Raw genomic sequence first — 24,691 nt, 5'->3', positions numbered from 1 at the left:
GGCTTGTGACGTCAAACCCAGTTAGACCAGCGGCCTGTTGTTAGCCCAGCAGCAGGTCATCAGTTTGCAAAGCGTAAAAAAAATCCCTCTATGTTTATCTCTTTGTCTACATTAAGAAACGTGACAAAAAAGGGTTCACACGCTTTATTGGAACATTTGCACAATTGCACACACGTCTGAGGACAAACAGAAAAAAGATACACTGCATTAAGGAACATTCAAAGAGGCCAATAGTAATCAGACAAACATTTACAAGTAAACAGGCTGAAGATAAACCATCTGAACAGTCTTGCATGTGTGAAGGCGGTGGGGGTTCAAAGCATGGCGGTGTGCAAGATGTGAGTGGGACAAAAATAAAGGTTTACGCAGGGATACAGGCGGAGTCCATTTCTGTGCAATGTAATGTACCCCTAAATGTTCGACTCCAAAGTCACTGTGTAGTTTGACCTAAAATGTACATACTAGGGGTACTGGGGCTTGCATTTATGAAAATATGCTTGAGTAATTTAAGGTACAGTATTGTGCTAGGAAAAGGCAAGGCAACAACTATAGGAAGACCACAGATAGACGAGATAATCGATAAGCGTGTCATGTGACACGCCAAACAAGGAAGAGCTTCACGCTGCAGCACTTTGTTGTGACAGTCACAAGATAGCAACATCGATGGAAAAAAACTGTCCTCTTAAGGTGACGTAACCCGAGAAATTCTCCATGCCCTCCGCAGAGCTGCACCCAGTCATTTCCACGTGATAAGGAAACCGCTGCTCTAAACAGGAAGTTGAATCATTACAGTTGTGCTGTCCCCTCCTCCCCCACACCCCAAACAAGAAAATCTCCACACAGCGTCTCTCTAATCTAATCTGTGGGTCACAAAGCTGGCACTTTTCACCCATGCAACCATCCATCGCTCATGTGTCACCAGGCAAGCATGGAAAGTAGGTTAACTGTCACATTCATCTCCACAGCCACAGGGGAAGTGTGTATTGCCGTAACATCTTACTGCATAAACCCATGTCATATTGCTGCGCTGTGGAAATTTAACCAAATGGTGAATGATTACGATACTTGCATGGTGCGTGGTTACGGCTCACGTAGCCCTGTTTGTATCTGTATATACAAGATGTGTGTGTGCTGTGGGGTGTGGGTGGGGGGTGCAACACACACCTTAAAAAGCAAAGCCACTGAAAACATTCAATAATTTTTTTTTTTTTTGTAAATTGGCCCTGTGTTTGTGTTTGTGTCAGTAGTGAGTAAACGCATTGATAAATAACTCCTGGCAAACAGGCCTCTTGGGGAATCATCACTGCTGGCTGACCCCCATCTGCTGGTGGTCGGACCCTGGTTCCCCCTCCATGTCAGCATGGTAATGCTCAAACGTTTCGTCCTCTATGTCAGGGAGTCCCAGCAGCTAGCAGGAGATAGAGCACAATAAGCGTTTGTTTGTGTAAGTGTAAATAGCCCTAGTAAGCCATTTAAAAAACAACGTTTCATAAGTATACTCGCAGAATTAGGTTATATCAGGGGTATCCCAATGTTTTCCACCCACAGAAAAATTGAAGGATGGGTGCCACTTTGATACATTTTGTGCATAAAAGATCTTTTTGTCCAAAGAAAAGGTGAATGCTGGTAAATGTCTACAGTCTGCTAAGATTTACCTGGATCCTTTCGAATGACCCTAACTGTATGTGTATTGTTGAGTGAGGCAGTATTATAATGACACAAGCGATTGAGATCACTCTGTGTGTGTTTCCAAAAAAAAAAGCAACATCCTTTTTTGTCTTACAGGCCTGAAGGACGTGAAGACCTTCTGCAGCACCTCCAGCAGAGTCTTCTTGCCGCAGGATGAGATGTAATCCTGAGCCAGCTGTAAGAAGGGTAGGCAGTCCTCGCTCTCGCTCCACACGTGCTGCACAAACACACACATAGTATACAGTACATAAGAGTATAAATGTGGCCGTCACATCCACTGTACTGTAACTGGCAACACTCAATATCGTTATTCTAGTTTCTGAGAGGAATGCACTTTATTCTACTGAGATGTGACCGGTCTTTGTGGCGGTGAGTACAGCTGGGTCAGGGTGCAGCAGAGGGAACCTAGAACAAAACAGTCTGACCAGATAAAGGGGCGAGAAACACGGTGTAGATCGAGTACGTATTGTATAAGATTAACAACAATGATACAAATCAAAGTGATTGCTGTCTAGTGTTGGCTAACCACTGGTCTCCACGCTCTTTGTTCTCAAGCATCTGCACATTTATGGTGGTAAGCCATTGAATCCGCTTCCTCATTATAGGTGGCCGGCAACATCAAAACACATACAGGAAAGATGAATTCAGTCTATTTACAGACAGGTCATTGGATGAACTCTTCCTGTACTTTTAGTGTTGTTTAATTGCAGTCTAAAGAACTTACAGTTAAGATATATACTACTCCACTGTGTGAGCCAATACAAGAGCTGTGAAAATGCTCTTACATTATATTATATCTATTATATTTTATCTAGCACAACTAGGCCCATGTGAATAAAACAAATAGCTAGGAGGTGCAAAAACAAGAGGATTGTAATATGTTGTCACATTGTTTTTATGTAAAAGCTGTAGCCTCCAAGTGTTTGGGTAGCCTGCATGTAAACTTATTATACAACTGCTCATGTGAGTCCCACAGAAATGTAGACGGTGTTAATGATGAGGGTCTTCATTAATGGTGTGGTGATAAAGATCTCTTATCCAAGTCTAAAAGTCATATTGTGCTTCACCAAGTCACCAAAAGCCTCATTGTATGCTCTACTTTACTGATCAGCAGGCATATCACTGCACTACACAGTCAAATAATCCCTCCTTTCGTCAAAGCTATTCAGAGAGAAGTCAAGGTTGCATGCTTAAGACCCTATTATATGACCTGCATAATGGAAACTCCTCCCAAATGCCTGCAGGTTGAACTAGTTGAGTGTTTGATGAGTTGTGTTGGCAGAGTTGATCACACAGCATCCTCTAGTGGAGGTATGTGTTGGCTCATGCTCCAGCATGTCAACTCTTTCACTCAAGAGTTCCTGCAAAATTGCCAGGTACATGATGGATGAGATAACCCGATGTATACACCCACCACTTCACGGAGGACAGCTTTGTAAAAAAGCAGGCTTCGCTACACACGTTGTGTGTAATATATGGCATCTATTACATGGACGAGTGCAGTTCAAGTGTACTGCGTATAGAAAAAGTGAATAAAGTGCACAATAGGGCTTCTTGGAAAGGCACAGGTGGATCAATGTCGGCTCTCCTGTTACCGCGGCTCTGATGTGGCAATTTTGAGAGATCTCTGCGCTGACTTGCCTGCAACCCGCCCCATTCCATGTCAATGCCGCTTTTTACAGAACAGTGAACGGTAGAAAAGTAGTGGCTTTTAGACGCCGTGGTTACCCTGAGTGAGAGTACTTGCTGCTAAAGAGTCCCACAGAGAGACGGTTATCGTAGCTAACTTGATGGTTCACAACAAGCGTGTGTGCGTCTGTGTGTGTGTTGTGGGCCTGCAGCAAAGGGCATGCATTAGATTTGAATGCGGCGACACACTGCTACCAAATCTAGAGCAGGAAATAAGAGAGCGGTGCAGACAGATCACAAAATGTAGATGTGCTGTCACTTCATGTATTATACTCGCCGACCACAACATTAGGCACACTTGCACACAAGTGAGTCACATCATTTTGGGGGATGGGGGAATAGCAGCCACAGCGTAACATATAAAGTTATAGGCCGCAACTTTATGTACGTACTGTATATCTGTTTCAGTAGATGCTAATAGTTTACCACCATATGAGGGACAAAATATTATCTGTACTGTCAGAAATTAGCATTGTTGTCATTATAAAGGCATATTGGAATGAATGCATTTCTCTCATTTGACACTGAAGTGTGCTGCTGTGTAAAATTCACCCCCATCCACATGCAGCTCTGCAGAGAGGCTTTATAAGGCAACCACTGTGTCATTACGTGTTATTGAGTGAAGAGGCCTGCTGGCTCCTGGGTCATCTCCATCTGCCCCTGTCACTAAATGGCGGCGGGGGGGTTGAGTGGGAAGATTATGCAGGGCGGGTCTGGCCTCTAATGCACGATCAGCATTGCACCACACTGATGATATGATGATATGTGGTCGGCTGCAACATTCAGAGCACAAGAGAGAGGGGGCGACGGGTTTTTTTGGCTGGGGTGTCTGCTGCACATCTGCAGAGCATCAACCTTGAGAATGATGCAAACGGATCTTTCTCTTATCATGGTTGCATAACTGCAGTGGCTGTACAGATCACCAAAATTGCTATTGTCTCATAATCCACCCAGGAGGCTTTTATTTTGACAGCGCAAGGGGAAAAATACCATATGGGGTGGAGTGGAGAGGGGGCACCCAAACTGTAATGACATCATTCATTCCTTACCCCACCTATACAAGAACACACACATATGAGGCCCACTCACGAAAGTGTCGGTTCCGCCTGGACACAGCACGTAAAAGGAGACGCCGGGCTCCGCGTAGAAGTCCAGCCGCCTCTCGTCGTCCTCCTCGGCGAAGATGAGGTCGAACGGGTTGCCGGAGCACCACTTCTCGGCCGCCTCCACCAGATGCTTGAACTCCATCCTCGGTTATCCCGTCAAGCGCGTCCCCCCTCCGTCCCGTCCTTCCCGGACCCCCGGTGGTCGATGTTCACGAAGAAGAGACAAAGAAGACGAGCAGCATCAGCAGCGTCCTTTAGTGGTGCATCTCCTACTAGGTTGCACAGACACAGCCCAGCAGAAGTCAGCGGATGAGCCCCATTCCTGTGCTGCTGTAGCCGCGTTATGAAACCAGCCTGTCGGGCGAGTGCATGAACACGCAAGGGGACGCTGGAAAAAACGCGATGACGAACGCTGAATGCAGGCAGGCGTCCATATTGGAGCGCTGAACCCATCCAACTTTGTCACTGTGCTCACATTTCATCATATTTAGGATATCACATAGGATCATCATTCCCCTACATTGAACCAGAATATTGTTGGGAAATCCACTCACCGCACCTGCTTAATAATACAAGAGCTGTTGTTAAACAGTGTGGTTTGCAACCAGGGCTGGACTGGAATTGGAAACTGGAAACTGGATTTGGCTCTGGACTTTTTGGTCCAGACTCACACACTACAATCCATGTGCCAACTCGCCCCGATAATGTACATACAAACACACAAGCTCTTAATAACCACTATACTAAACAGTATCCTTCTATATTCTGGAGCCTTGAATATGAATGTGAGTGAGATCATTTATCGGTGGGCTCACTGGGCTGCTAGGGTCTCTGGTGAGATCATGTCCACAGGAGATCACAAATCTGGGCAGGAAAAGTAGAGGAATAGTGTGGAATAGTTATTTGACTTGTTGGCTAAATGGAAAACAATATTATAACAGTAGTGTCTAACAGTAGGGCTTTATTCGTTGTAATGGTATAACGTGTAACTGTTGAAAGGACAATAAACCATAAACACTGTCTGAAAAAATATGGAAAGCATACATATTGTTTACATTGTTACATCAATGTCTTTCATGATGCAAACTGTGGGCACTAAAAAAGGTGCATGTTGGCACTTTAAACACTTGAACTCTGCAGGTGGCACGATTGGGGGATGCCATGAATGATTCCAAAGTGTAAAAAAAAAGCAGATTTCGATGCTCAAAACACATCACACTGCAACATATAACTTGTAAGCTTGGAGATGTGGAATGTGGCATCCAGTATCACTTAAATGCTTCATAAAAGCAAAGCATCAATGAGTCAGTATAGTATGCTTATTGTTTTCCAATATTTTCAATAAGTAGATTTTGTTGTAACATACCATACCATGTTTGCTATGTACCTGTATTATGCCAAGTAAAGTTAACAGAGAGTTAAACAAGCGTTCTGAACCATTTACAGTGGCTCCTCGGTTTTCCCCACCAAACACACGTTTGCACACAGATTCAAATAATTATGTAAATAAAACCTCTTAGTTAGAGGTTTTGGAGATAAATTCAGAGAGGCCAGACTGAGATGGTTTGGACATGTCCAGAGGAGAGAGAGGGAATATATAGGTAGAAGGATGCTGAGTTTGGAACTGCCAGGCTGGAGGCCTAGAGGAAGACCAAAGAGGAGGTTTATGGATGTAGTGAAACAGGACATGAAGGTAGTTGGTGTGAGAGAAGAGGATGCAGGAGACAGGGTTAGATGGAGGCAATCGAGTCACTGTGGCGACCCCTGAAGGGAAAAGCCGAAAGGAGAAGAAGAAGAGGAGGATGTAAATAAAACCTCTGATATTAAAATCGGTTTAGTTGACATGACCCAGGCAGAACAAGCGACCGACACGTTAACAACTTACAGAGCCAGATGAACACTCCTGGCTAACTAGCAAAACACGGGTGAGCAATACCAGGCACTCATGTAGTGACAGCGGTGATGGCCAATCACACATTAGGAAGATGCAGAATGAGCCAATCAACGAGCTTGTCGGCGATCTAACTTGACGGCCGTTTTCCGCTTGGTCCTAGTGTTTGACAGATCAATTTGCTTTTAATATAGATTTCAGTACCGCGCGGCAATAAATAAATAAATAAATGAATAAATAAATAAATGTCTGTGCATCAGCACATTTTTTTGTCGGCCCACCGAGAAAACTCCCGGTACTAGTGATCCTATTGCAACAGTGCATTGCATCAATATATGAGCCGTTTTGATCATGCAGCCATGCAAAACTCAGCTACCTACCCTATTTAAAAATGAGAAAAGCCCCCATTTTCTTCTATGAATATAAATTAAGTTAATCAAATCAAATCAATGGCTCTAATAATCACATATTTTATTGATTTTATTGATTTTATTGATACGGTGTACCTACATTTGTTGTGTAGGAAATGGTCGACAACATATGTTCGTTGTAAATCAGCAGCCTTGCAGTGTAAGATCTCACCACTAGGGGGCGTATGAAGTCAGGTCTCCAGCCATTGATGATGGTTTAAGTCAAGGTACATGAGAACCGCCAATAACACCGGAAGTTAGAAACGAGCCTTTGTTAGAAAGGGGTCCTTACGATGTCAAATTTGGTTGCACAGATTACATACTTTTATAAGAGGCACATAATGAGGCTGTATGTTTGATGTATACACCTATTTGATATGCCAAAAATGTCTGCACGTTTCAGATGGACTTAGTATGCACAGTATGATCAAGACATAATAGTATCATATAGAGTGATACACATGAAAAATATTATATTTATGGCTCTAATCACTTAATACACGATGATTCATAATCGCTGAACCACAGGAAACTGGACTCCTCAACCAATAATAGTTGTTTTTTATTTTGAAGGCAAGCACCGGAAGTTGTGTTTTTGTGCATCACAGGTGGTCTAACGGTACTTTTTCTCATACTTCGGTCCTTGAGGTTGTGATCCTCGCCAGTCTTTTGGCTCACTGCGGCCAACCTGGCGTCCAGGACCCCCCTTCCAGACCCCCAGAGACCGTGAAAGCGTGCAGGAGGCTGAACGTGAAGCATGCTATGTGGCTGTAGAGGTTAAAGAGGGTGCATCTTTGGTGTGCGCCCCCCCCCCCCCGTCTAACCCGGAGTGTGAGCTGAGTTTTATTTGTATTTCTCCCCCAAAACTCTTCCCTGACAATGGACCCTTTGCAAACTGGGGCTACTAATGAGGAAGACTCTCTGGGTGCTGAGGAAGAAGAAGAGGTGGATCCAAGAATCCAGGTGAGCTATTTTGGAAAGGACACTGATATGAAAATGTGAGTTCTGCAAAAGTTAAGTGTTTTCATGCAGTGCAGCCAGACTGAGGGCTCAACACTCAGTTAATGTCATTTTCCCTGCGGACACCTTCTTTAACCTCTGTCCAATGTGTGTGCGTGTGTGTGTGTGTGTGTGTGTGTGTGTGCGTGCGTGTGTGTCCATGTATGCATGTTTACTGCAAACAGGGAGAATTGGAGAAGTTAAACCAGTCCACGGATGATATCAACCGCTGGGAGACTGAACTGGAGGTACAGCCAAAAATAAAAATACTTTCTCTCCTTCTCTGCAGTCAAGTTCTCTACCCTAAAGTAATTTATAGAGGACCCTACGACAAGAGGGAGAGAGATCATTCATGTAGTTTTATTTAAAAGTGCCTAGCAACCGGATCTGTACCTCGAAGTAGTTCACAGTAAATGCCTTCTTCTGCAAAGATGGAACATTTGTAGAAAGCAAGGGTTGCTTTTGTGGAGAAAAAAGATGCAAAACTGTCATTTTGGATGCTTCATTAGGTACAACTGCACATAATCTAATGTAGTTTGATATACTTTTGTGGATAGTTTGCATTAGTGGAGCAATGCACTGCTTACATTGAACTACCACTGCAAACTACAACCCCAGTAAAACACATTTTGTTCAATTACTACTTCTCAGCCAAAACTAAGCCTTGTAAAGGGCTGTATTGAACTGTTGTATTTGGGACACTTCGAAACCCAAGTACTCATCTTGTTTCCGCACAAATCCCCAAGCTTTCCCGTAAAAACAAACCAAAATAATACCAGGCGAGGATGGTTCCAAGATGGGTGCCTGTTCTTTTCAGTTTACAGCCCTTTCTTGTTTTGAGACTTGCTGGTAAAACATTCCAGAGACTGTGGTTTTCCTCAAAGTAGGCCTCCGTGCTCTTTTCCCAGCTCGTCCAAACACAACATACACGGAGTGGATTGAGTGTAACAGCTAACAGTAGCATGAGGTTTAATTAAAGCGACGTTGTTACATGCTGTATCACTGCAAGCAACAGGAAGTGTGGAAACACTATGATGTCAGAGGGAAACACGCTTCCTTCTCGCCTTTAGGTCTTGTGCTGGTCCTTAGGTCAGTTTTATGAACAGGATGCAGGTGCTGCCGTCAGTCCAAACCCCATTTTTTGTCCAGTTAGGTTCACAACTGAACACACACACAGCAGCTCAGCAGATGTCATGTCACTGCATTCCTCCTATTGGAGATTAGAAGTGGTGTCATAGGGTTATTGTACACATGATGCATCCATTAGATTCAAACACATACACACACATTCATCCAAACCCTTCACGTCCGCATGTATTAGCGCACGTGCTCCACTTAAACGGTGTAGTGATGACTTGAATTAGACGATCTGCTTCGTAGGCTGAATTGTAATGGAAGTGCTGCTCAAATGCTGAAAAGACAAGCTGTATACTGTGCGTTCTTTTAATTGTGAAGCTGTTATATGTTGGTAGTCCTTTTTTTTTTTTTTTCAAGCATTACACCACTTCGGGGACAATAACGGATTCTGCCTTAAAGATCCCATATTATAGATTGCATTGAAAGTCTCAGAGGTCCCACAATAGTGTATTGGAATTGCATTGTCTAAAATGTAACCTTGATGCTGGAATTTAGACAGTTTAAAAATGCTTTTAGTAAGCACTGCTGGGAGCACGGCGTTATGTGTGTCTGCAGCTTTAATGCTAATGACCTGTGGTTGTCTCCGGTAAGCGCTATTGCTCACTTGTTGCACATACACTGTATCTCTGCACTTGTCCAACATAACATGTGCTACATATCACAAACAACAAAGTTACATTAAGGAGTGGGACAAGAGGACACAAAAAAGAGCAACATTAGCATAGATAGGTGAGCTACAGTGCTAACATTACAGTTAGTTGTTGAGTGCCAGGCTTTTATTTAAGACATGTAGCAAAGCCTGTTTTTATTTTTATTTTTAACAAAGCTGTCCTTGGGCTCATCTAACTAGAGGCTCATGCCCGTGGGGAAGGGATTTTATCCTGCACAACGTCAAGAAAACACTTATCTAAAGAAGTGTGGCAAACAAGAGTGGAAGATGATACTGTAGATTTTTCGCACCTATGACTGGGGACACTTGTTATATAAGAGCTTTAAAATTTACATTTTGCACCACAGGCAACCTTTAAGAAACATTCAAGATGTGATTGGAACTACATTGTTAGGGAACCAAAAGTATTTGGACAAAGTGGTTGTACTTACAATTATGTCACTTGTCCAAATACTTCTGAGAATGGAGGTATACAGCATAAAAACTGCTGTAATTCTGCCGTATTTCTGTGAAACCTCTTAAATTAAAGCTGAAAGTCTTTGCATTGATTGTGTACCCCATTCTATTCTACTTCTACTCTTCTACCAAGGGCCAACAGTTAAAGCTGCTGCCGCACCAAATTACATCTCTCAAACTCCCCAACAGTCACCAGGCCCCATGGTCGTGCTTAGATGGAATTAGGCCTCATCTTCAGAGAATTTGCGCCAATTTGGTTTCTTTGAGATGCAAACAAAGCGATGTCTGTGTGTGTTTGTGATGTTTTGCAGGAGTATCGTCAGCGGTTCCGTGCGGTGCTCGTGGAAGCGACGGTCAAGCTGGACGAGCAGGTGAAGAAAATCGGTCGTGCTGTGGACGACGCCAAACCGTACTGGGAAGCTCGCAAAGTTGCCAGACAGGTACACACACACACACACAAACACAAACACAGAATGTGTTCAATGAATTAGAGGCGCAAAGTGTGAGTGCAGGCTTACTGTGGATTAACAGGGAGACGCTTGACAGGGCTCAGCTTATATCTACTTAAAAGGAACGCGGGTCACGTGATGCCTATTTTTAAACTACCTCTGTATGCTAAACTGCTGTCGCACACTTTTGAACACACACACACACACACACACACACACAGTCGTCAAAGTAAGCCACAGCCATAGCGTTACCGGCATGCTTGCATTTACTGTGTTAAATGGTCATGTCCTCTGCAGCGCACTGAGCTTTCTTGTGACAGGACAACAAATCCCATGAGCTGATGTGCTGTATGTCAAATTATCTGACATTTATGTCATTGCCAAGCTGTCAAAAACATAAATGGACTATTTGTACACGCGCGTGTGCGTCCTTGCTGTCTATTTTGGCTGCACTGTAACAACTAGCTGCCATTTCTGTTGATAACATGTGACAGGCAGATTGCTGGAGATTTGTGCCTTTGATGGGACGTCTGTGCACGTGAGGAGCTCTAAATGTGTGTGTGTGTGTGTGTGTGGAAGGGGTTTAACTAGAGCAAAGCAGATGAAGGCCTCGGGTTCAACTGGCTTGTTGTCTGCTCATGGTTTATAAAACAACTTTTAATATTTAAAACACGACCCACTTTGAAAAAGGATTTACATCAAACCCTCACTGACCGCCGCCACACATGAACAGTTTATTGTCCCCACCCCCTACTGGGAGCCAGCTGCACCCCGCACCCATTCAGTCCTCTATGTTTTTTCCCTTACATTCCAGAAAATTTAGGAAGGGGAGGGTCGTGATGTCGGAATTTGGCTAAACTACCCTGTCTTTTGTCTGCCCAACACTGCCTGTCTGTCTGTGTGTTGCCTGCACCCCACCCTCTGTAAACGTGTCACCTACTTCTACAACCACCACCAGATGAGTATGAAAGAATAGAAATATAACACAGAGGTGTCGCAAGGAGTAGCTGTGTGACACGTGAATTAAAAATAAGGTTTGCCTGGTTTAGATGGGTGCAATGGCATACAGAACACAGGGAGCAGCCCTCTGCCAGATCCAGCATCCAGCCATCTCCGCTGTTTTATGGTCTTAATCAAAGTTTTGTATGTAATAAATAAGGTCTTCAGTTGTAATGTGAATGCATGTCAAGGAACTTGTAAGATGGCATACAGAAAATGGTTAGTAACTGTCATTTACCTCATTTCATAGACGCTGTCATTCACACGTGGACATCAAGCTAAGTGCATTTAACCTCCGTTGCTAACCAAAACAGCAGCACCTGTGGAGGAGCTTCTCTCAGATAATGTGGCGTCTTCCTGCATGTTGTAAACGAGTTCCCTGCGTGGTATGAAAGATGATATGATGTGCACGATAATTCAAGTGCCAGGAGTCTCCCACAATGTCATGTGCATCATTTTTGATGTTGCGGGGAGCTTTGTCTTTTTTAATTTTGTTTGAAAGTCCAGTTTCACTTGACATTTATTGTAATATACCGCGTATTATTTTAACCAAGCAAATTCCCCCTAATAGGACGCCTCCTTCCATCTGCAGTCTACCTGGCAACATGTGACCAGGGATGAATATCCAGTATTTAGCACCTTCAGTATGAAGCGGCGTCTGCAGGATTATTTGATAAAAGCCAGTGTCATTTTTTAGTCCTCACTGCCCAGCACTTTACCACCATCTCCCCAGTATGGAGCTTGGGAAGCGGGCCATGCGGTCCAGGATTCTATGCAACCATCTATCTTCTCACTCTATTCCCTCTATCTCTTCACTTTGGATGTCATGCCCCTGTCAAGACAGGTGGTGTCACCTCTCTCGTTGCTGACGTCATTACTGTGGTGGTCGGGTCGGCGGGGGGGCTTTATAATCACAGAGGGTGACCCCAGGCTGGGGGTCATGACACTAGATAATGGGAGGGCCATGAGAAACAAATGGTGCAAAGCATCAAGAATGCTAGTGACAGTGACGGAACTTCATCTTTCTGCTTGTTATTTTAGGTTTATTGTTTGAGTTTTTAATTCTATTTATGATTAAAATGCAAGCATTGTGATTTGGTATAATCCAGAAACAAAACTCATGGCAGTAAAACCAAATTAAGAAGGAATTCGTCGTTGTTGACAACTACAGTGTAAGAAATTAGAGTTTCTTCATCCCTTTTACCCTTTGGCAATGAAGTCTCCACAACAGAAATGTACAATAGCGCCTATAAATCCACTACAAGAAATTACATTTCCACCGGCGGCTTCCTGTCAGCCAGGTAGTGATATGGAACAATACGCAAGAATAAACAATGAATACATGAGCCTGTCTTATTGTTAGTGTAACGTCAGTGGCAAACAATAATCCATTCAAAACTCCATTGAATAGAAGGCCAAGATAACGCTAGTAAACCTAAGCATTATGTTTTTATAATGGGTTCAAATCCACTTGGTTGCATACACTGGTGACTTTATTTGGGCTACACAATGAAGGCAGAGTAACGCAACGCTTGTATGGGATCTCGTTGGATGATGCAGATGCTGGTCATAGTGTGGTAGCGTATTTAGAGTGTAGGTAGTCTGGCATGATGGGAATAATGGCCCTATTGACTGGGACTGTGGGCAGGAGGAACCCGCTGACAATGTCTGAGTCACAAAGTTGCTGCTTGTGTATTTATGTGCACAAATTCTCTCAAATTACCCAATTTGTGTTCATTTAAAATCCTCATCTGATCTTTCCAGGCCCAGGTTGAATCCCAGAGGGCCACGCAGGAGTTCCAGCGTGCGGTGGAGATCCTGCGGGCTGCCAAGGAGACCATCGCCCTGGCAGAGGAGAGGCTGCTGGAGGAGGACAGCCGCCAGTTTGACTCCGCTTGGCAGGAAATGCTCAACCACGCCACACAGAGGGTGCGTGGCACATGATTCACCCTTACTCCTCTGAAATAAAACCTGTCATTGCAAGGGTTGAAAGCAGCTTGACGTTTGACAAATGCTTTGAATGGCTTTTAGAATTGGCTCTTGCATGTGAACCGTATGAACTAGGATAGCAGGGGGTAGAAACATGAAAGTTAGACGTTTTTCTTTATTAGAAAAACTATAAATGGTTTATGCCTTACGTCTATATACAGTATTTTTATTAATTTTCTTTTGTTATTTTCCATATTAAGACTAAAATCTCACTGTTTGATTGAAAATTGAGATATTTTTGTGATATTATGAACACCTTGAATCTTAAATGAAGTAAAGAATTTATATTATCATCCAGTATCACCTTAAGTCAGCGCAGATAGGCTCACATTTTGCGTCCTTTTTATCTATTTATTTTTATGAGGAAAAAATATTTTCCAAACAGAAAAAAATTACAAAATTTAGAGTTAGATGGTTTTCATTCATTTAATTTACTACATCCTCAAAGTGCTGGGAAAAAACACTTTGAGGTTTTTAGTTGAAATAATATACAAACTCTGTATTTAACAAGGAAGTCTATCTACTTTATGTGTAACGTCCACGTTTGTCGACTTTGTCTGCAGGTAATGGAGGCCGAGCAGACCAGAATGCACAGCGAGGCCGAGCACAAGAAGACGGCGGCCAATTACAACTCCTGCATCAGCCACATGAAGCAACTCGAGAAGAAACTCAAACGCTCCATCAACAAATCAAAGTTTGTGCCTCTCTTTGTGCTTTTAAATGTCCACAAGCTCAGCCAGCCTCGTCTTGACTGCATGGGCTGGTGTGTGTGTGTGTGTGTGTGTGAGAGAGAGAGAAAAAAAAAACGGGATGATTAAGTCCAGATGTTTCTCTTCTTGCGCTGGGGTGTAACTCCCTTTGTAAGACCCGAGGAATGCGACTCCCTCTCAGCGTGGAGTGTTTTTCCTCCAGTGACAAGTCATCCCACTCACTTTTGCCCTCTTTTTCTCCCTCTGCAGGCCATATTTTGAACTGAAAGCAAAGTATTATCTCCAGCTTGAGGTACGTGCCTTACAAAAGGTTGTGCAATAGTAGCACACGTGGTCAGTACATAAATGTTAAATATTCAACCTTAGAAAATGTTTCATTTTGCAGTTGACCTGATTCTATTTAATGTTTGACTTGCTCTTTTTAGGACTATACTGACATTTTCCCTTAAATAGTAAAGGACATCCTGCCAGTTCTAATAAGAACACATGCATTAGCCCAAGTGTGCACAGTAAACGGTGTGTTGACAGAAGTCACCTCCCTGTCATTTTGCATGTCTAGCTAAATCGTAGGAGCAACCATTATGCAGCCATCTGGTGCCAAGTTCCTTGAGTAAGAACACATGCATTATTAGCTCAGGTTGCTGGATTAGTTCGAGGTGTGTTGACAGAAGTCACCCCATTTTGCATGCAGTTGTAGGAGCGGCTGTTATGCTGCCATCTGCTGCCTGGTTCTGGTAAAAACATCCATTAGCTCACAGTGAATTAGAAGTGTGCTAACACAAGTTCAGCTCAGGCTTTTGAGTGAAATGCCTCGATAATAATTGAAATATATCAGTTAAACATGTTGCCTTCAAACTGGTAATGCATTAACTTTTGATATAACTTTTAGGGTCTACAACAAAAAAGTCAAATATTATCAGCAGCCATACTGTATTGTAAGAGTATTTTGCCTGCTGGCTAAGCTAGGATGCAAATCCATGTAAACAGCACGTGTTAATAATTGACCAATTAGGTCAAGACTGTGACTTTTTACGGTTCTGTTTTAATACATAACTGTCTTTTTTTTTTTTTAGCAACTGAAGCGGCACGTCGACGAGCGCCAGGCCAAGCTGGTGGCAGCTAAGGCTGAGTACCGTGCGGCCCTCCGCAACCTGGAGAGCATCTCCGAGGAGATCCACGCCCAGCGTCGCTCCATCACCATGGGCACCCGAGAGCGAGGCGTCGGCTCCGAGGGTGACAGCGAGGACATTGACAGCTTTAAGATGGATTCGGACGGCCTGTCAAGTGAGTCATCACGCTGTTTTGTTTTGTTTTTTTTTCTTTCTTTTGATGTTGTTCCTCATCCGCATGTTTCATGTGCATGCAGTGGTGTCAGTGTCTATGGACGACGAGGCCGCTCATAGTAGCGGCTCAGAGGAAGACGCCGCCTCCACGCCCCTCAACATGCCCTCCCCGTCGTACACCTCGTCCTTGCTCCACACCCCACCCTCCCTCTCCTCTTCCTCCTCTTCTTCATGCACGGGCGGCCTGGAGGAGTTAGCCAGCCCATGCAGCTCTCACGGCCCAGACTCAGTGTGTGGTAGTGGGCATGGCTCGCCTCTTCTGGGCCCTCGGAGCCAGTGCAGCGGAGCATCCTCTCCAGACTGTGACCAGGAGAGAGGTGTGTGCGTGTGTGTGTGTGTGTGTGTGTGTGTGTGTGTGTGTGTGTGTGTGTGTGTGTGTGTCCATCAAGTCACTGTGCACACCATTGCTTTACTTTCTCATCCCCGATGTTCAAAGCATCTTCTTGTCTTTGTAGAAGCAAGGGTGGGGAACCTACAGGCCGAGGGCCGAGAAACTCACAAATCCTTATATAATTTATAAAGATAAATATTTATTGCACGTTGCATCATATTTTTACATAAATTAGGCATTGACTTTGGAGGACTTGCTTTGTTGTCTCTGCCAAGGATTTTTACAATTCTTAGCACCGTGCATATGTATATTCTGGTTTAACCAGGGTTTCAAAAAATGGATAGGCATTCCTCCAACATGCATTTTGGGGAAAAAAATAAAAATAAAAAATAATACAAAAAATCCCAACATGTTCATGCACATATATCTTTATGTAAAAATGTAAATGTAATTAGGTCAGGCTGTAGTTTGATCTGTTTATTTTCCTTGGCTAATTATAATGAAACTTGATATAATTCATGTAAGATAACTGTAAAAAATTCAAATATTTGTAAAATATTATGTATTCTATTATTATTTATATTTGTATTAGTATTAAAAATACTAATTATTCCTTAGCATCTTTCCAAGCTAGAGAAAGTTGCCGTTGCCTGTCAGGTGTGTTGCAAAGAGGAGCACCTACTGATGTAGCTCTTCTTTGATTCATGCTATAATAATGTGCTCTGTTCCTTACCCTGCAGGCGACAGAGCAGAAGGAGCAGAGGGGACGTTAGAAGACGGTCTGAGCAAGCTTAACTTGACTGTTGCACAAACACAGGAAGATGCAGCGGATGAAACGGAGCCGGAATACACGAGCAATGAACTGTCCTGCGCTCCCACCGTTCTGCTGCTAAACGGTGTCTAGACAGAACAAAACCTTCAGGAAAGGTGCCATAAACATCAGTGTTGCATTGTCAAAGAACTTGTCGATCCATGTTGATGCATTGTGAAGACATCATCGTAAATGTGGAAGGGTGGGTGCCCTTCAAAGAACTTCATCTTCCTACTCTTCTCGTGCGCCATCCAGTGTTTTTGTTTTGTACTGCAGTTAACAGTCTCCCAAGTGTCGAAAGATAATCTCATAGTACTAAAATATTACAGTAAGGAGCATCAAAAATGCTAAAAGATGGAACTAAATCCTGTCAGACTGGGCTATATGATGGAAATAGTGCACACGCTAACCAACAATCCACTGGGATTAGAGAACAAGTGTTTGTAATGACAGTCAAGTGAGAGAGTGAATGTTTTTTTTAATTGTGTCTTGGGTGTTCTTTTTTTTAATGCTCAAAAAGTGTCTTGGGTGTTCGCTTTTTAATGCTCAAATATCGTTCTGCTATGTTTATATACCTATTATTGCACACGCACGTTATTTTGTGTTCTTTAACACAGAATAAGCAATAAACACGTGCTTCATGTAATATTATTTTCTCTCCATGGGTCTAAATATTTGCAACACTTTCTCTGGAAATAGCCACAGAACTCATGCATGCCCACTTGCATGTTTTTTCTCTGCAGTAATACTTAATGTAGTACTTATTGTGGTCCTGCACTTTCTCTTGCTGAATATATTATATTTATGTACATTTAAAAAATAGAATAAATAGATAATTTCTTTCTTTCCCAGCTGTTATTGTAGTGTAGGGACCCTGTCTTAGAGTCTCAATGAAATCTCACGACTCTAGGTTCCAACAGGAACCGGAAAAGCGAACTTTCTTTTTAAAATCTGCTGTTTGCAAAAATACAAGCTGCTTCTCCTGTTGACCATATTGTCAACACTGACATCTAGTGCAAGCTGTAGGTTTGTTTTAGCGTTTCAAACTTGACTATATCCTGCTACAAATGGATAATTGTGAACACTACTCTTACTACTACTAGCATCTCTGTAAAGTACTAAAGAATACAAATCATGTTTTATATGTTAAATAAAGCACCAAAAAAAAATCGGAGAATTGTATGCCCGGAAATGAGTGATCACATGACGCCAATCACATGATATCTATTTAGCGAAAGCCCGCCTTCTTTCATCTGATTGGACAACCTACTTCCGCACCTGCCTGTGATTTGTCGAAAGCACAGTTCTCCTGTTTACTGCAGCTGTTTTCCTTGCGTCTTTTCAGACAGTCGTAGTTTTTGCACTACAATGTGTTTTTGTTTAAATGTAGCCTGACTGATTTTGAACTGTATTTTAATCTTGTAGTTCACTATTTAAGGTAAAAAATGACGCAGTGTTGGGTCCTCGTTGCTTTTCTTTTGTGCACTTCTGTCTTAGGTAAGGGACAACATTTAATAATTTAGCTCGTGCTATGAAATAAGCTAGCATACTCATTTTAATCTAATGCCATTTAGTTATTTCATAATATCAAATGTTATACCGAATGTATTTGTAAATGCCCGCGTACTTACAGTAGAGTTGTATACATTATTGTCCTCAAGTAAAATGCAAAGCAATAACTTGTTTAGAAATGTGTTAATGTAAAAGTTTGATGTTATTTGGGGGGGTAATTTGTATACTTTTAAATACGATTTGTCACAGGAATTGGTATAGAGAACCTGCCCTTTAATTCGGCATACATTAAATATGACAAATGTCGATCGTTGGCACGTGACTACTGGCTTCATGTCCACCTTATTCTGCCTATTTTTGTTTCCAGATTGTGAAGCAAAAGCCCTGCCTTCGCTTCCGGATTTCGGTACTACTTATCATGTCAGAGGTGAGCCAGATAATGAAATTAAGCTTTTTTTTTCCCTCAGAGTCATTACAGTGATGTTTCTCTTACAGGAGTGATTTCTTTACCTTATGCTGAGATCAGGGAGCCATTTGAAGCCTGGTTTGACCTGAAGGCCAAGTCCAGCCGTATAGATTACTACAATGGTAAGAGAAGAATTCTTCTGGCTTTCTTTTTTACCTGACTCAGCGGTTCCCTCTGCTCTGTGGGATGTGAAACTGAGAAGCGTTGTATCAGATCCAAGTGACTAGAGCGGAGCATAAACACTTGGCTGCTCAGCCATTCAGACACTCGTGACTTGGCATGCAACTCAGTTGTGCAATGTGTTCATGCTAGTCAAAGATCATCTACACCAGGGGTGTCCAAACCTTTTCCACTGAGGGCCGCATACTGAAAATCAAAGGACGTGGAGGGCCACTTTTGATGTTTTTATTAACTTAGCTTTATTCCTACAATGTGCTGTGGGCCAGTAAAACACAAGCTGTGAGCCGCAAACGGCCCCCAGGCCGCATTTTGGACACCCCTGATCTGCATGAATAAAGTACTCTGCTGTCTTAAGGACCCGCTGCACAAAGATCTTTTATATGACAGGAGCGACCTACTGTAAAAATGCCAAATGCTAGTCAAAGATCCTCTATCTGACAGGAGTGCTCAACTGTTTAAAGGGATCTACTACAAAAACACGAGTAAAAGATCTTCTAGATCAGGGGCCCCCAAACACTGGGTCACAGCCCGGAGCCTTTTGCATGTTGTTTGTTGCGAGCAGCGAGCCGTCCCATATTGTTTGACAGTCCTTGAACGCACCATCTGGCTTTCTCCCACACTGCACAGATCGACTCTTCTAGATGACAGCAGTGCTCCGCTGTCTTTAAGGACCTATTGCATAAAAATGCTAGTCAAAGACTGCATGTGCTATTTGTACATGCATACTGTAAAAATGACGGTCAAAGAACGCGACGGGACGTACCTCGCTAGTCAAAGATCTTCTGTATGACAAAATGGTTTGCTGTTTTGAGGAACGTGCTGCAAAAAAAACGTTTAGAACTGAACTCGCCCGCTCCGATGTCATTCACGGGCAAGATTAGCTGCCAGTTAGTCCGCCAGTTGAACAGTTTTATGTCGTGTTTTCCGTGTGTTCATTTCACTGCCGATAAATTTGACGCCCTCTGTCGGCCCTCGCTCATAAACACAGGACAACGGGACTGTTTGCGAATGCAGCTTGCTGTTCCTACCGCATCCAGTCTACGGCTGCTGCTGTGGGTAAAAATGCCATGCACGTGCGTCATGGTCGATTATGCTAATTAGACAGCGTGATCTTATCTACGCCCGGGCACCTAGCCACACATAGATGGCAGGCCTGTGGGGAATTGCTTTTGCTTCTTGCCAAAGATGTCCATTCAACATAGGAGATCAGTTTTAACAATGTGATGATTATTGCCATCAGGACAAGTGTCCACTTACCAGTTGGGGGCGGAGCAGCCTTGGGGGGCTTCCTACAAGATCACTCCGGAGACCACCGAGGAAGAGCTGAACGTGATGAAGTGCTTCCAGGTCAACGGAACTAAAGATGAACTGGTCATGCCACAGTCATCTCTGCCCGATGTGCAGGGCTTCCAGGTCATTATCATCATCATTATTCTTCTTATTATTATTAATGCTGTTGTAGTTCATGTTTCTCCGTTCCATTTGTAGTTCCTGAGGATGGAGGACTATGGAGGTTCCCTGTGTGAAGTATGGCAGAACGTGACCACTGTGGGCTACAAGAAAAACACGTATACGCTGTGGGTGGCCCATTCTGAGAAGCGTGCCGACGGTGTTGAGGACGCTGCCACGCCGCTCCATTATGAGATGATGGGATACAACACTCTGCTGGGCTCCCACTTCGACAAATACTTGGTGGACTACAAGGAGTTCAGCTCCTACGTGGACCCAAAAGTCTTCACGCTTCCTGAAGGTTTGCGTCGCGTTGCAGTGAATACACAAACTACACAACACAGGACACAACACAGGTGATGTGTTTTCCTGCAGGTATGAGCTGTGGAGGCTTCCCTGGTCCAGGAGTGGAGCATCACATGCTGGCCAATCCCATGAATGATCTCATCCACACGACGTCTTCGGGCCACTCGCGGCGCATGTTCGCTCATTTCAAAGACAAGTTTCAGAGGCGCTACGGTGACGAGCGGGAGCACGAGGAGAGAGAGCACGCTTTTGTACACAATCTCAGGTGGGGAGGCAGGCAGTAACTGGAGGGAGGCTGTCGTCCCCCAAATGGGAAAAGTCATTACGTGTAACAGTTAGCTAATTTATTTCATGAATTGTTCATTTTGTAGCAAACGCATGGCGTTCCTAAATGTCTGTTCCATCTGCACCCCCAGATATGTCCACTCCAAGAACCGAGCGGGTCTCCCCTTCACGCTGGCGCTCAACTCCCTGTCGGACCGCACCATGTCCGAGTTGGCCGTCATGAGGGGTCGCAAGCGCGGAAAGACTCCGAACCGAGGACGCCCGTTCCCTTCTATGATGTACGAAGGAGTCAAAGTCCCCGAGTCGCTCGACTGGCGGCTTTACGGTGCGCAGACATCGTCTGAATTGCGTCGCCTGTGTCTTTTTGCTAACAGAGCTTCGTGCGCGTCTTCCAGGCGCTGTGACACCCGTGAAGGACCAAGCCATCTGTGGCTCCTGCTGGAGCTTTGCCACCACTGGAGCACTAGAGGGCGCCCTCTTCCTGAAGGTGAGAGGGGGGCAGGCAGCATACAAAGGCATTCCTCCTCCTATGTTGCCTGGTAACTTGATCCAAACCTTGAGGCAGTATATTATGGGCTCTGATGGCACCCCATTGAGCTTCTCTGGCTCTTTCTCACAGGCACACATGCACACTTTTATCCTATCTCTCACTCTTGGCTGCTAGTTTTCTCACTGGAGAAAACATTTGGAAGATAGATACTTTTACACTACAAACTCAACTATTGTATACGGTATATTGTATTTATTATAGCGTATAGTATAAATGATTTGATTATATGTTGTGTGTGTGTGTGTGTATATAGGATTACATTTCAATATAATAAATTAAATGATTATAAATTATTTTAATTGTATATGTATAATATATTTAAATATGAAAAATAAATGTTCATAATACTTTTTATTTTATTTGATTTAAAAAATGTACAGGAATGCGAGGGCGGGGATAGAAATTTTAGAAATCAGCATAATCTTTTTAACAATAAATAACCAGGATTTTAAAACAGACACATTTTATGCAGAATTATTGAAACTTCCAGTCTGGACTTAAAAGCCAAATAAATGGATCATTAACTTGATTAAAATGTGCAATGTTTTTGTTTGAATTCAGTTGTGCAATATAATAGTCCATAATTATAGTGAAACTATTTAATTATGTAAGATTATTATCCAGATCTAATATATGTTATTATTTTTTATGAAATACATATTTATCAACGTGTTTGTTTAACGGCATTTCATTGCTGGAATTTGTACATTTGGCTTTATCTTTATTTAATTTCTGGAGCATTTCATCCCTTGTTCCTGTTTTGGAAGGGCGAGATCAATATGATACATTAATTTTATTCAATATATTCATGATAAGCGGTACAAAAAATGCAGGGTTTTTTTGTATTTTATATTATTTTTCATTTTTGCTGGAAGTATCCGATGACAGTGAGTGCTCTTTTTGAAGTGTGTGACATGTGTCTCTTAGACGGGATCCCTGCAGGTCCTCTCCCAGCAGATGTTGGTGGACTGCACCTGGGGCTTTGGTAACAACGCCTGTGATGGCGGTGAGGAGTGGAGGGCGTACGAGTGGATCATGAAACATGGAGGCATCGCCACCACGGAGACATACGGGCCTTACATGGGAATGGTGAGATCGGGCGTGATTGGAATCATTGCCTGGCGAAATGCTTTTAAAGAAAACAAAAAGTAGCAATAAGTAGAAAAACATTTATTATTCTTAACAATTTAACAAAGGATAATGGCTCATAATGATATTAATATAACTATAATTACAATAATAATAATTAACCCCTTTTTTTTGCATTTTTGAATGAGTTAAAAAAAAAAAAGTATCATGACGTGATATCCTAAATCACTGGATAGTAATATTTTTTTGTATTTTTGTAAATAATGAATGAGAATGATTTCACCTAAAATGGTAGTATAACAAATACTTATGTACTCAATAATACTCTATGTAAACTACTATAAATATGTATTTAAAAATACAAATGAATATATAATATTTAATATACAAAATTGTATAATTTGATATATTTAATATAATGAATAATAAATATTTAAGTAGAAATGATTATTCATTGCTAACTTTGTATATGTTAAACTTTTTCATATTCATTCATAGTATATTTAAGTTTAACTTTAAATGCAAATACTGTATGTATGTATGTGTCTATTCCATAATGTAATAATAGAGCATACTGTATATATTATGTATTTGTGTGTGTGTGTGTTTGTGTGTGTGGTGAAAACCAGAATGGATTTTGCCACGTGAACGCGTCCCAGCTGACGGCGCACGTCCAGAGCTACACCAATGTCACGTCTGGCGATGCTGAGGCTCTTAAGGTGGCGCTGTTTAAAAACGGCCCGGTGGCTGTGAGCATCGACGCCTCGCATCGATCTTTTGTCTTTTACAGCCACGGCGTCTACTATGAGCCCGCTTGCGGTAGGTCCACAATAACGCTTAATTTGACATTTTGAACATCCATTCATTCATGAAAACATGATTCTGCCAGGAAACACCACTGATGACTTGGATCACGCTGTGCTGGCAGTAGGATACGGCACCTTGGATGGAGAACCCTACTGGTTAATTAAGAACTCGTGGTCCACCTATTGGGGCAACGACGGCTACATCCTCATGTCCACCAAAGACAACAACTGTGGCGTCACCACGGATGCTACATACGTCACGCTAGCGTAAATGTGCACATTTAAAACAGGCATTTTTGTCTGTAAACAAGCCAATCACATACTGTACATTGATTGACACTATTGTTGCAGGATGATTTTAAGCAGGTCTTTTTGGCCTCTGTGATGCTGCAACTGCCTTTTTAAATGCCACTGTTTGAGTGCCTGAGGGTCAATGAAATTCATCAAATGAGCTGTCTGAATAAAAATAAAAATGTTCATGAGGTCAGCTTTTTGACAGGTTTATTGCTGGTGTCTTCATTGCAAAGTACATTTCTAGACACTCCTTTTACTACTTAATGTTTAAAATCATTGCAATACAACACTTCTTACGTACATCAGGCATGCTCACTGATGAATAACATCGCATTAGGACACTTTTCCAACCCTTAAAAAAGGCATTAAAAAGCCCTGTAGCACTACACAAATGAGATTCCACATCATGACAATTCTGCATAATAATAATACAAAAGGAAAATATCAAATCTTAATGCTAAGTGTTGTGCTATGCTTACTGGATCATGTTGGTACAAAAAGTCACCACAAGAGTCAGAAATGTCATACTATATCGTGCGTCAGGTAACGTTAAAAATGTCATACTACACATATACAATGTGTAGTATACACGTGTGTATACACATATACAATCAGTATACAGTACACCATATGCAGTATAGCGATATATAAGTATATGTCTATGTACATATGTTTGTTAGATGAGTTTATTTGAAGGGGACAATGCAATTTCATAAAACAAATGCTAATAAATAAATAGCCAAGAGGCTATTTTTCATCTATAGCCCCCTGTATGTATATACAGTATGTAATATGACACATAAGTACAGTATGTACAGTGCCAATGTATATACAGTATGTATTATGACACGTACTGTAAGTATACAGTGCCAATGTATATACAGTATGTAATATGACACATAAGTACAGTATGTACAGTGCCAATGTATATACAGTATGTATTATGACACGTACTGTAAGTATACAGTGCCAATGTATATACAGTATGTAATATGACACATAAGTACAGTATGTACAGTGCCAATGTATATACAGTATGTATTATGACACATAAGTACAGTATATACAGTGCCAA

General features: G+C 42.4%; 3 protein-coding genes across 3 annotated transcripts; 2 read left to right on the top strand and 1 right to left on the bottom strand.

The window, feature by feature from the left end:
• Positions 1 to 129: 129 nt before the first annotated feature.
• Positions 130 to 5,043, bottom strand: mturn (maturin, neural progenitor differentiation regulator homolog (Xenopus)). Its single transcript, XM_054762947.1, has 3 exons — positions 4,468 to 5,043; positions 1,784 to 1,906; positions 130 to 1,408 (listed from the first exon to the last, which is right to left on the bottom strand). Exons 1-3 carry the CDS (start codon positions 4,624 to 4,626, stop codon positions 1,301 to 1,303), a joined length of 390 nt encoding a protein of 129 aa, XP_054618922.1. The 5' UTR covers positions 4,627 to 5,043; the 3' UTR covers positions 130 to 1,300.
• LOC129172837 (SH3 domain-binding protein 5-like) lies at positions 4,106 to 17,792 on the top strand. Its single transcript, XM_054762937.1, has 9 exons — positions 4,106 to 7,748; positions 7,970 to 8,032; positions 10,359 to 10,487; positions 13,260 to 13,424; positions 14,048 to 14,178; positions 14,444 to 14,486; positions 15,268 to 15,478; positions 15,561 to 15,854; positions 16,609 to 17,792. Exons 1-9 carry the CDS (start codon positions 7,665 to 7,667, stop codon positions 16,770 to 16,772), a joined length of 1,284 nt encoding a protein of 427 aa, XP_054618912.1. The 5' UTR covers positions 4,106 to 7,664; the 3' UTR covers positions 16,773 to 17,792.
• Positions 17,793 to 17,976: 184 nt separating this feature from the next.
• Positions 17,977 to 23,809, top strand: zgc:110239 (uncharacterized protein LOC550326 homolog). The gene is made up of 11 exons (XM_054762936.1): positions 17,977 to 18,176; positions 18,559 to 18,618; positions 18,687 to 18,779; positions 20,078 to 20,250; positions 20,326 to 20,587; positions 20,662 to 20,857; positions 21,009 to 21,202; positions 21,273 to 21,364; positions 22,355 to 22,516; positions 23,146 to 23,335; positions 23,406 to 23,809. The coding sequence occupies exons 1-11, from the start codon at positions 18,125 to 18,127 to the stop codon at positions 23,591 to 23,593; spliced, it is 1,662 nt and encodes a 553-aa protein (XP_054618911.1). The 5' UTR covers positions 17,977 to 18,124; the 3' UTR covers positions 23,594 to 23,809.
• The last annotated feature ends 882 nt before the right edge of the window (positions 23,810 to 24,691 follow it).

Source organism: Dunckerocampus dactyliophorus, chromosome 20, assembly GCF_027744805.1.
Source record: "Dunckerocampus dactyliophorus isolate RoL2022-P2 chromosome 20, RoL_Ddac_1.1, whole genome shotgun sequence".
Classification (NCBI taxonomy): domain Eukaryota; kingdom Metazoa; phylum Chordata; class Actinopteri; order Syngnathiformes; family Syngnathidae; genus Dunckerocampus; species Dunckerocampus dactyliophorus.
This window is presented reverse-complemented; position numbering and strand designations above follow the sequence as displayed.